The 12,722-nt window shown below is 51.0% G+C and overlaps 1 protein-coding gene across 2 annotated transcripts in view; it reads left to right on the top strand.

The window, feature by feature from the left end:
- Window positions 1-237: 237 nt before the first annotated feature.
- LOC147689135 (tumor necrosis factor ligand superfamily member 10-like) overlaps window positions 238-12,722 on the top strand; it is a 45,451-nt gene continuing 32,966 nt past the window's right edge. Inside the window, exon 1 of one of the 2 annotated variants that reach the window (XM_086942021.1) lies at window positions 238-656. In XM_086942021.1, coding sequence (XP_086798147.1) covers window positions 414-656 — 243 coding nt within the window. In that variant the 5' untranslated portion in view covers window positions 238-413. The remainder of the gene's footprint in view (window positions 657-12,722) is intronic. The other variant, XM_086942022.1, reaches the window with a different exon arrangement.

Here is a 12,722-nt window from a genome sequence, read left to right as displayed (position 1 = left end):
GAACTTTTGAAAGTTTAAAGGGGCGAAGTACACAGATGTGTTGGGGGAGGGGAGTTCTCAGCTTGTGCAAACAGTGCGTTTTACACCCGTGCGCCCGCACATGGCCGTGTTGTTGAGGGGCAGGGCTGGTGCTCGGGTGCCAGGCACGGGCCACCCCCTGGTCCATTGGAGTTTGTTGCTGCTCCGGCCCAGCCCCTCCCCCGGCCCTCTTCCCTCCTCCTTGGAAGCCGCAGCGGCGTTTCTTTTTCAGAGTTGCCTCTTCCGTGTGCGCGCCAGAGGGATCGAGCGGGCCGGCAGGGGCGGGCGCCTTGTTGAGTGGCAGTGTGTGTGTCTGTGTGTCTGCCTCTGTTTGTGTGTCTGCCTGGGTTTGTGTGTGTGTTGTTTGTGTGTGCGCGTGATCCAGGGGTCCCCCAATGGCACACCACCAGCAGAACGGACAGCAGTACTACCGCACTGACAGCAGCGACTCCGCAGCCTGCATGATGCCCCCGCCAGGAGGCAGGAAGCAGGAGGAAGACCCCGAGAAGGAGGGGGCGACGAAGGCACGGAAGAAGTGCAGCCCCGTCTGGCCCGCCACGGCCGTGATGGCCATCCTGGCGCTGCAGATCGCCTCCACCACCGGCCTCTTTGTTTACTTCACCATGTCCATTTCCAAGGTGAGCTGCGGGCAAGGTTACTGACCCGATTGTGCCCACAGGGGGCTGACCAGTTGGAGTCTGAGCGTGGTGGCAGGCACCGGCACAACTAAAGCCGAATATGAGGGGGGCGAAGGGAAGTTGGGGCCAGCTGGCCCTCCAGGGTATGGCGGAGAGCTTGCAGGCACAAGACTCCATTGAAGTTAGATAACCCCTGGCCAGGCGAGTCTCAGTGGAAGCTGACCAACCCGAGTCCGAGGGGTGAACTGAACACCCTGAGCCTTGAGGGGTCTTACCAGCATGAGTCTGAGGAAGAGCTGTCTAGCTAGAGTCTGAGGGAGAGTTGACCAGCCTGAGTCTAAGGGGTGCACTTACCTCTGGTCAGTGACCAGGCGAAGATGGACAAACTTGCTCCTATAACATCACTTCTTATTTTGGGGCAAATACCCACATATTCTGGTATTCGGAAAGAAGCACACTACCGCCCCTTGACACGTGCATCGAGCACTGATTTCCTGGAGCTCTCACATTGACAAGTACCAGCAGGTGGACGTGTTCACGCGTGGAAGTAGGTTCGTGCAGAGAGTGTGCAGGTAGGGATGTGCCCAGCCAATCCGCTTCCAAGGCACTTAGAAGTGCACATGAAGAGTAGGTTGTCTTGGGTTCCAGCCAGTGCTCACTAAAGTTGTGTATTGAACAAATCGAGTCTTTTATGTCACACCCAAGACAACCGTTTAGTAGGGCTTGGCTTTAAGCATTTCATATATTGGCATGTAAGTGAAGCAGGGTTTGCCCAGGATAACACAGAATGTTCAATAGTGAAAGCCAGGATTAGAACCACAGTCGCTTGGATACAGAATGTCACCTTGTGATGTCCAGGGTGATGACTTCTGATTTTCTCTTAGAAAGAGAACATCTTTTGGTATCTTTCTGCTTTTCAAACTTTCATCTAGGAATGAGTATGTTATGTTAGTGCGGGGGCATTCTCCGAGCTGCTGTGTGCTCTATAAGGTCACTCAGTAAGTTCACTCTGTCTTTCATGTTATGCTATGTCATGTTTTCTTATGCTTTTTATCTTGTTATCTCACATTGTTCTGGGTTAATTTGTTTTGTCAGACCTTGTGTGGCACACTTCTACAATTTGTGTTTGCCATTTATTTCCAAATTCAAGGCACTGGAAATACAAAATAGTGGAATGTAATGCTGCGAGCCTTTATCAGACCAAGGCCACTCTGGCCTTCCTGGCTGAGCTGGGGACTCAACGTAACCTGGGCCTATCACAAGTCCCTGAAACTGAGACGATACATTTGGAATATAATTTTTTGATAACAAGCAGGTCACAGTTTGAGTGCAGAATGTCTGGATTTAAATGCATGCGCTCGCAACTAATATTACATCAACGCCTGAATTCTCAGGACGTTTGCCATCCCCAAGGCAAAACAGATGCAAAGTTTTTTCAACAGTGTCTGTTGAGAAGCTCCATACCATATGGAAAGTGACGTAACTTCCGGTGAGCACAGCTCCACAATAGAGGATCTGTCCTAAAACTGAGGTCTGGGTGGCATGAGCCTGAAGGCACTCTGAAAATAACTTTCATGGCCATTGAAAGAGAAAAACCGTTGCAGAACTAATATCTTATCTCCCCTTATGAAATACTTCTTAAATTCTGGAAAATAAAAGTGCAGCCTTATAAAACAGTTGCTATAGTTGGCGTGGACAGCCCTCTCATCAGACATACATTAACATTGTAGGCTGATGCTGAACTATCTGAAGGAAGGCTCGGGAAGTGTGAGCACTAATCAAGTAACTGCAACTGACAAAGCCAATAGGTCTGACCATGTAAGTTCCAATTCTAAATAGACCCTGTTTTGTCACATATTGGAAATTAGGCAAATTGAATGAATTGATGTGGCTAAGATCACACAAAGCAGTCAGAAGAAGTAAGATCTCTTGATTCTACTACCAGCCGTTACATAGTTACTTAACCACACCCCTCCTTTGTTCTATAGTCTAGATTCACGAGCCTCCCAAAAAAGTCTTACATTGTAAATAGCATAAACTACACTTACACAAGTAGAATGATCATATTTGGTAATTCACAAACATTTCCTTTTGGCCCAGATACATGAATGCTTGATATATGGGTATTGTACGTAACCACAAATCGCGTTGAGACGTTTGCACCTGGTTCCAAAACCTTACAAATGCAAAAGTTAGGCACTGTATAGATTATGCAAGTGAAGAGATTAGACATTCTTATGTTTTGTCAACGTAAACCCTTATTTTTTCAGTTTTGCTTTTTTCTCCAGTAACATTACCGGCCTTATTCTTGCCGTCTTTTTTCCACAAATTGAGAATTTCAAACAGGGGTACTCCCCGCTTTTCATCCAACGGATGCCAGGACATTTAGTTGCAAATCAGAAGTTTCCAATTTTTTTATGTGTGTTCAGGAAAACTTTTGTAGGTCCCCACTAAAGTCTACTACCTAGTTGACGTTCAGAACACTGGCTTCACATGCCCTTGGCCACTCGTCTAACCCGATCTCATGTTCCCAACTCTCAGTAATTTCCCTCTGTGTCAATCTTACACCGTAGTCGCATAAGGTGTTTTAACTTTTTCCATTTTTGGGTTAACTTGTCATAAACATGAACAATACACATTAGGCAGAATATAACCAGACACAAGGAAGGCGCTTTGATGCCCTACAGGTGGCAGATTTTGCGCTATATATGTCAGGCCACTGGAATTATGCTATTTTTCAGATGAGAGTTTTCCACATTTTTATGGATTGGTCACAGAATCCATCATCTGCTGCAAAATCGGCTGATTACATATAAAAATGTTTCTAGCTCAAAAGGCACTAAGAAATTGGCAGTGTCTTTTGTTGTGCAGTGAAAGGGCCTTCGCAAAGGTCGACTGGTCACCTTTCTGGTGCTTAATGCTGTATTTGTCTGTTAAACTGGCGCGAACGAGATGAAATGTTCGCCCAAACAGTGTTAACGTGTAAAAATGGTAATATAATGAAGTAAGACTATCACAAAATGTGCTGTATTGTGCCGCGTAATTTGCCTTTCTTGCCACGTAACTTAATCCCTCCTGCCGAATAGAATGGCCCTCCTCCGCTGTATACTTTCAATGGCCCTGGCTATAGGGCTGCCACTTAATATTAACAGCGACAGTGCACCAGGAAGTGGCTGTGGGAAAGGAATGTACCATTGTCTGCTGCAATAAAATAAAGGCGAGAGGAGGGTTATTTTCATGATATACAGCTCAGCCCAGTGTTTTCGACTCCCCAGGCTATAAAAAATTACAACTTTGAGGAGAGTTTAAAGTAGAGTGAAGCAGCTAGACAGGAACTGCAGAACTCTTTCCTGTCTGTAGAAGAACAGCTGAGATCCACAGTTTAGTTCAGGGGCCCTATCATGAAGGTGTGCGTTCACACAGGTCCCTATCATGAAGGTGTGTGCTCACGCGGGGCCCTATCATGAAGGTGTGCGTTCACACAGGTCCCTATCATGAAGGTGCCTGCTCACACCAGGCTCTTATCATGAAGGTGTACCCTCACGCGGGGCCCTATCATAAAGGTGTGCGCTTATGCAGTGCCCTATCATGATGGTGTGCGCTCACACAGGGCCCTATCTTGAAAGTGTGCACTCATGTATGGTCCTACACCTATCATGACAGTGTGTGCTCATGTGGGGCCCTCTCTTGAAGGTGTTTGCTCACACAGGTCCATATCATGAAAATCTGGGCTCACACAGGTCCCTCTCATAAAGGTGTGCGCTCATACAGGGCTCTATCATGAAGGTGTGCGTCACGCTGGGCCCTATCTTGAAGGTGCGTTCTCACGTGGGGCTGTATCACAAAGGTCTGCACTCACACAGGTCCCTATCATGAAAAAGTGCGCACACACAGGTCCCTATCATAAAGGTGTGCGCTCATTCGGTGCCCAATCATGAAGGTGTGCGCTCATGCAGGGCTCTATCATGAAGGTAGGCACTCACAGAGTGCCCTATCATGAAAGTGGGCTCTCAAGCTGGGCCCTATCATGAAGGTGTAAACGCTAGCGGGCCCTATCATGAAGGTGCGTGCTCACGTGGGGCCCTAACATGAAGGTGTGCGCTCACGCGTGCCCTATCATGAAGGTGTGCGCTCACACAGGTCCATATCATGAAAATGTGCGCTCACACAGGTCCCTATCATGAAGGTATGCTCTCACACGGGCCCTATCATGAAGGTGTGCACGCACCTGGGGCCCTATCATGAAGGTGTGCGCTTACACAGGTCCATATCATGAAAATGTGCGCTCACACAGGTCCCTGTCATGAAGGTGTGCTCTCACACGGGCCCTATCATGAAGGTGTGCACTCACCTGGGGCCCTATCATGAAGGTGTGCGCTCACACAGGTCCATATCATGAAAATGTGCATTTCACACAGGTCACTATCATGAAGGTGCGCTCTCACGCGGTCCTGTCATGAAGGTGTGCGCTCACACAGGTCCCTATCATAAAAATGTGCGCTCACAGCCTGGTTTTAGGGGATTGCACTTTTTTTTAAAGGCATGAATGTCTGCAGGTTGGTGGGCAAGCTGCAGGCAGTCCCAGCTCGTCAATAGTGAGCAGTGGTTGCCTCTCCATTCTCGAGCTGTTATGTCTGCAGCACGTGCACTAACTTGGAGAAACCCCCAGTTAAATGCATGAACTGTAGAAAGTGCAAATGCATAAAAATAGGTGGCCGGACGCAAAGCTACACAATATAAAAAGTCCTTTGTACCATTCGTCCTTCTCTGCAAAGCCACCGTGTATCTCCTTTGAAGCAGATTTTAGAACAGCTGTTGAAGTCCTGGTCCTGACATATGTTCACAGCAGCTGCTCCCAGCTCGCCAGACCCTATGAAGAGCATCTTTCACATTGCTTCACAGCTGATGAAGGGTCGCTGGAGATTTGACCAACCCCACCTGTCCTCAAATAACTCCACCCAGTCCTTGCACAGGTCTGCATCACCTCCCTAGTGGTACAATTGAGCACTCCATCTTGTCAGGTCAGGATCTGAAACAGGTCACTTCCTGAATCTGGTGACGCCCCCCCCCCCCCCTCCTGATTCTGAAGTCAGAACTGATGACTCTCATCTTCAATCAATACCTCATCAATATCTTAGCTTCTGAGGATGGTGTAATGTTGCGACCGCACAGTTGCGGTCTAGTTGATCAGCGCACGTAGACGTGCGCATACGCGGTGGCGCACGGCGCCGCGTACGTTATATAAAATAAAGGTGGGCGTGTCCCCGGGTTAGTCGGGACCACGCGACGAACCAAACAAGGTGTCCGTGTGAGTCCCTCATTGCGCGCCTTTAGCCTGCGCGCCCCCAGGTTCTACAGACCTGACAATGGCGACGAGGGGTGTCTGACCCCACGCTGTGCCCCCTGCACGGCCCGTACTGCGTTAAGGGTCCGGCCCAGGCCCCATGAGCTGCCCCGCCTGGCCCGGCGAGGCCCCGGCCGAGACCCGGATGAGAGCATGAGACTGCGGCCGCCTCATGGTCGCCCTGCCACGCGCACACGCGGCGCCTCCTGGTCACAGCGCCTGCAGAGGATGACACGCGGCAGCGTTGCACATTCACGCTAAACCGCGACACGTGCCCAGCAGCGACTGACCTGCCGGTGGCGCCCATCCCCACGTGGAGGAGCCTCGTCTTACGACCCGGAGCGCAGCGCCCCTAGTGGAGCCACCGGTGCCCGCGCCACGATGACGGCCATCCCCCCAATCGAGCCCTTTGTGGTCGACGGCGCACCTGCCTCTTTGGCGCCGAGATGGAAAGACTGGACGGAGCGCCTCAACTTCTACTTTGAAGGTGCGGGGACGGCGAGGGACCGCCGCCGAGCACTCCTCCTGCACCTAGGAGGTAAGGACATTCACCGCATCTACAAGACTCTGACAGAGGCCACGCCACACACTTACATCACGCTACTGCAAGCGCTTAACGCTTACTTCGAGCCCATGGTCAGCAAAGACTACGAGCGTTTTCTTTTTCGCCAAGCCCGGCAGGAGGCTGATGAATCTCTAGAGGCTTTCCATGGGAGGCTGAGGGAGCTCGCTAGCACTTGTGGATTCAGGGATGAGCAAGAAGAGATACGTGGTCAGATAATTCAGAACTGTTATTCATCCGATCTCAGGGTCAAGATTCTCCAAGAAGATGGGAAGCCACTTGCTGAGATCCTGAAACTAGGCCGCTCCAAGGAACTATCGAGAGCGAGAGCGTCACACATGGAGGCAGCGTTGCACAGGCCAGTTAAAAGTGAACAAGTCAACGTCGCAGAACAAGTGAATGTCGTCCGCCCCAAGCAACGGTCACTCGGAGGGAAGAAGCCACAGGAAAGGCGGAAGGAATGTGGATACTGTGGAGGCACACCTCACAGAGCAAAAGACTGCCCAGCGAACGGCAAGAAATGCAGCGCGTGTGGGCGTTGGAATCATTTCGCCTCGGTATGCAGGTCCTCGAAACAGAAGACGGAGGCAGCGCACGCCATCAGAGACAGCCCAGATAGCGAAGATATGGACGACGATGTCCATGACTACCCCATACACTATGTGTTTGCCATCGATCAGCCGGCCAGGAAGAAAAAGCGCCTCCCGAAGTGTCGCATAAGAGTGAACCAGCAAGAGGTGAGAGCCACTATAGATACAGGGGCCTCTATCGAGTTAATGGCAGCGGACGTGTATAACCAACTGCGTGACAAGCCAACCCTAAGCAAAGCAAAGATCCGAGTGTTCGCCTATGGACAGAAAACCCCAATACCACTCATCGGGTGTTTCAAGACAAATATCTGTCATCAGGACAGGACAGTCCCCTCCACCATATATGTGACAAAAGAAGGGAGCGGCATGCTACTCAGCGGAAAAGCCGCCGAAGAACTCCAACTCATCTTCTATGCCATGGCCGTCCTAGAGGATGAACTCGATGCCATCATCGAAGAATTTGAGGACACATTCAGGGGCATCGGGTGCCTCAAAGGGAAAGAGGTATCGCTGCACATTGATCCATCCATACAACCCGTGGCACTTCGGCACCGGAGAATTGCTTTCCACCTCCGGAAGAAGGTCGAAGAAGAACTCGAGAGTCTCGAGAGACAAGGAATAATCGAGAAAGTGGATGGGCCCACGCCTTGGGTGTCACCGATCGTAGTAGCGAGGAAGCCTAAACAGCCAGGGCAGGTTCGCATATGCGTGGACATGCGCCTGCCCAACGCCGCAGTCAAGCGAGAGCGTCACCTGACGCCCACTGTTGACGACATATTGAGCGAACTCAATGGAGCCAAATGGTTTTCCAAGGTAGATCTTCGCTCGGGCTACCACCAGCTACCACTCCACCCAGACTCCAGGTACATCACTACCTTTTCCACCCATGTGGGCCTACGCCGATATCGCCGCCTCAACTTCGGCATATCGAGTGCTGCAGAAGTTTTCCAAAATACTATCCGTGAAGTGCTCAGCGGACTCCCAGGCGTACTCAACGTCAGCGATGACCTGCTGATATATGCCCAGTCTGTGGAAGAACATCACCAGCGGCTGAGGGGAGTTCTACAAAGACTCAAGGATTCTGGCCTCACCCTGCACCGCGAAAAATGCCAATTTCTCCGCAACACCATCAGTTTCTTCGGATACACATTCTCAGACAAGGGCATTGCCCCCGATCCAGAGAAGGTCAAGGATGTACAGACGGCTCCCGCCCCGACAAACATCTCCGAGGTGCGGAGCTTTCTAGGAATGGTCAATTTCTGTGGTCGCTTTATCCCGGACCTCTCCAACATCACCCGACCTCTCCGCGAGCTCACGAAGACATCCACCCCCTGGCAGTGGGGCAAGGAGCAGGAGGACGCATTCCAAAACACGAAAGCAGCCCTATCAGCGGAGAAGACGCTCTCCTACTTTGACCCCTCCAAACAGACCAACATCGCCGTCGACGCCAGCCCTTTCGGTCTGGGTGCCGTCCTCACACAGCGTCAAGGAGAAGATGACTGGGCACCGATTGCATACGCCAGCAGATCGCTGACAGAGACGGAACAGAGGTACTCTCAGATAGAACGTGAAGCCATAGCTATCCGCTGGGCGTGCAGACACTTCCACATGTACGTGTATGGGCACCCGTTCACCGTCTCAACAGACCACAAACCCCTAATTCCACTATTCAGGGGGACGGTATCGAAACCACCGCCCAGGATTGAAAAATGGATTCTGCAGCTGCAGGAATATGACTACCTGCTAGAGTTCAAACCGGGAGCCACCAACCCAGCGGACTTTCTATCACGCCACCCGAGGGCAGCCACACCGGGAGAGAGGGAGGATGCTGAAGACACTGAGTCATATGTGAATGCAGTGGTTGAAAGGTCCAGGCCACTCCCCATGAGCTTGGACATGATCATCGAAGCCACCCAAAATGACGAGATCTTCCAGATTGTCTCGAATGCCATACGCACAAACGAGTGGAAGACGCTCCAAGCGTCATTAGGCCAGAGAACACCGCAAGCGAAAACAGCCCTGGAAGCGTTCTTGAGGGTCAAAGAGGAGCTGTCAGTTGATAGCCAGGGTTGCGTGCTAAGAGGGCCCAGAATCGTGATGCCGGCTACTCTCACACAGCAAGCCATTGCCCTTGCTCACCGAGGACACCAGGGAGTGGTGAAAACAAAAAGCAGACTTCGTGCCAAACTATGGTTTCCAGACATGGACTCACAAGTGGAACGGGCCGTCAAAGAGTGCCAGTGGTGCCAAGCAGCGGGGCTCCCAGAAAACCCGCCACCGGTCATCACAGAAGTTGGCCCGGAAAAACCATGGGAACACGTCAGCGCCGATTTCGGTCACCTGCCAGACGGAAGACACATGCTCGTCATCATGGACGACTACACGAAATATCCGGAAGTGGAAATTGTTACATCCCTCACTGCAAAAGAGGTGATCGCCAAATTTGAGAAGACTATCGCAACCCATGGCATCTTTGTGAGAGTCAAGACCGACAACGGTCCCCCCTTTCAGAGCCAAGAGTTTGCTGAGTATCTAGCGGAGTGGGGGATCCTACACCGGAAAATAACACCCAGATGGCCGCAAGCAAACGGAGAAGTGGAAAGGTTTATGCGCACGTTGAACAAAACCATCCGGATTGCCCATGCTGAGGGAACATCGGTGGAAAGGGGAATCTACTCCTTCCTCCGAGAGTACAGGCTTACTCCACACCGCACCACTGAGGCAGCCCCAGGTCCGTCCACGATGGGACGCATAATCCGAGACACCCTCCCAAATCACCCCACCTGGAACCCCACCAGTGCAGAATCATGGAGGACTGTGTCCAACAGGAAGAAGTCTAATGACTATGCAAGTTTCCGGCGAAAGTCCAAAGAGTCATCCATTGCCGAAAATGACCGGGTCTACGTCCGAGACAGGTATCCAGGGAGCAAGTTCAGGCTCCCGTTTGAGCCACAACCATGGACTGTCACTGCCCGGAACGGGACCATGGTCACCGCCCAGCGAGAGGGAGAAACAGTCACCAGGAATGTCTCATTCTTCAAAAAGGCTGCCAGCCCCCGGAATGATCCAGCTAGCTCGGAGATGAATGGGGGATCAACAGCATCGCCAACCCGGCCAGGAAGCAACCAAAGCACTCCCGAAGCCGCCGTCCAGGAGTGGGACGTGGACTCTGCAGATGAACCGCGAGCCTCCAGCACCCCCAGTGCCGCTCTCCCCAGGGGCCCCCAGAGCCCTCTGGGCACAAGCACTCCCCACAGTGAACCACCCCGGAGAGTGCTGTTCCGTGGCGAAGCAGCAGGCTATGGACTGAGAAGGAACCCAGCGCCCTCCTCCCGGATGGCCGACTACGCAGTGGGCTGAGAGACCGTGAAGAGACTAGAGACTGGTAACAGGCCGGATGGCCATGTTTTATTACTTGTTTGAACACTCAGAGCAATACCATTTTGTTGAGGGGGGGGGGTCTTGTTCATACCAAAGGTGAAAAGGAATGTAATGTTGCGACCGCACAGTTGCGGTCTAGTTGATCAGCGCACGTAGACGTGCGCATACGCGGTGGCGCACGGCGCCGCGTACGTTATATAAAATAAAGGTGGGCGTGTCCCCGGGTTAGTCGGGACCACGCGACGAACCAAACAAGGTGTCCGTGTGAGTCCCTCATTGCGCGCCTTTAGCCTGCGCGCCCCCAGGTTCTACAGACCTGACAGATGGCCTCCAGATGGTACCCACGCTCTGCTGCCTGCATCCCACCCACCTCTGTTCTCACCTCCACGGTCACCTATGTGCACTGCTCTCTTGTTTGAAGGAAACATCAGTGCTTGACCCGATGCTGCTAGGGCAAAAGCAACATTTACAAAAATATGGCCACATTTCGAACCACACTTAAACATCGGCAAATACTTTTATCTTTTAATAGTTCATTACAATCTGATGGGGACAATGTGCCCTCCATTTTCCCTTTACACTAATTTCCCACGACGGTCAGTGCACCTCTAATGTGTGCAATACGGGGACTGTGTGAAGAATAAAAGATGTGCACCTTTAACTCCCAGGCAGAGGTATGCTCATGAAAGAAAATCCTCTTTGACAGAAAGAACTGCTGCAGTTTTAGTCTACGCGCCTTGACTCTGCGGGGCTCACTGTAACTTGCAGGGCTTTGCTCAGTGTTTGCTCTCGCATGTTTGTCCCTCCATAAATAGCACACTGAAGTGCTAAACATAGCCCAAGGGCTTCCTAAAGGCACCTTAATCTGCTGTTTCTCCAGTTCAGGTTTGAGTGCGAAAACCGGTTCCCCTGGGGTTTTCTGGGGGTCTTGAAAGTTCATCTTCTTTTCTTGCTTCCACTTCCTTGTTGTGATTTCCGAGTGCTTCCTGGGCTGGCAGATCACGCTTTGCACGAATGGGAAAGCACAGATGTCTCATTCTTCGAGACACAACGAGCGGAGCCCCTTCCACAGCCTCACTCACTGAGGCCATGGTGTGGGGGCAGGGACGAGCAACTTGTGAAGAAAGGACAGTCACGTGAGCACGGGCAGGAAGGAGTTAGAGACCACACACCGGGGCACCACTGTATTGTCCTGGTAAAGAAACACTAGTAAGGCAGGTTGTGAAATGTGGAATAACTCTGATATTTTTTGTTGGTTTCTGTATGCGATACTCTAACCTTGCTCCCGAGAAACAGTTTCGGTCTTGTTCTGAAGTGGTCTTCCTCGGGATCCACCGAGACCTCCTGCTAGGTGTCAATATTCTTAAATAGGATAATATTAATAATGTCTGTTAATACAGTGCTTAGAAACAGAAGTGCAGTATGAGGCACTATGTAATAACAATTAATTATTATTTTGAGTATTGGTAGTAATAGTTGTATTATTATTATTTCTTTTATAATTGTGACAAGGTTACGCTTCAAAGGGCACAGTATCATGTCACCGCCTCACCCTCAGCCTAAAGGACACAAGACACTTCTCATCAATGCTGAAGTCACTCTATTGCCAGACAACCAAGCAACATGTTGAGTTCAAGTATTTGGGGATCAGTTGGCATATGGCGGCTCACCCATCATGTGGCTCGACCAGTAGAGGCACCGCCTGTGATGGCACAGTCATGGACGGCCAGCCATATATAAAGATTTACCCTAGGTTGGCGATAAAGAGAGTGATGGCTCGTCCACCATACCATGCCAGTCTAGTCAACCAGTTGGCACTTTTTTGACTTTTCAAAGCCAGACCTCCAAGCTGTCCTTGGAAAATGAAGAACATACATCTCTGATACACATGAGAATGTCTACCAGCACATAGCGGGCGCGTTCCTCTTTTGTCACCTGGGAACATTGTGGTTCACCTAGCTGTCCTGGGCAGCAAGAACGCTGTCAGACATAGCTTTGGAAGGTCTGAATACTAGGTTCACCAGTAGTTTCCCTAACAAAAAGGTTTTCCTGAAAGCAAGACTGGTGGTGTCAACGACAGCTCTACTGTCGGGAAAACAGACATCCACCATATTTATTTATTTATTTGTATATTTTATAAAGCGCACAGCTGCCCCAACGGGGCGTCCCCGCGCTACTCCAGATAGGAC

Source organism: Lissotriton vulgaris, chromosome 10 (genome assembly GCF_964263255.1).
Source record: "Lissotriton vulgaris chromosome 10, aLisVul1.2, whole genome shotgun sequence".
In the NCBI taxonomy this organism is placed as follows: Eukaryota; Metazoa; Chordata; class Amphibia; order Caudata; family Salamandridae; genus Lissotriton; species Lissotriton vulgaris.
Note: the sequence above shows the minus strand (reverse complement) of the source record. Positions and strands in the feature narration are given on the sequence as shown.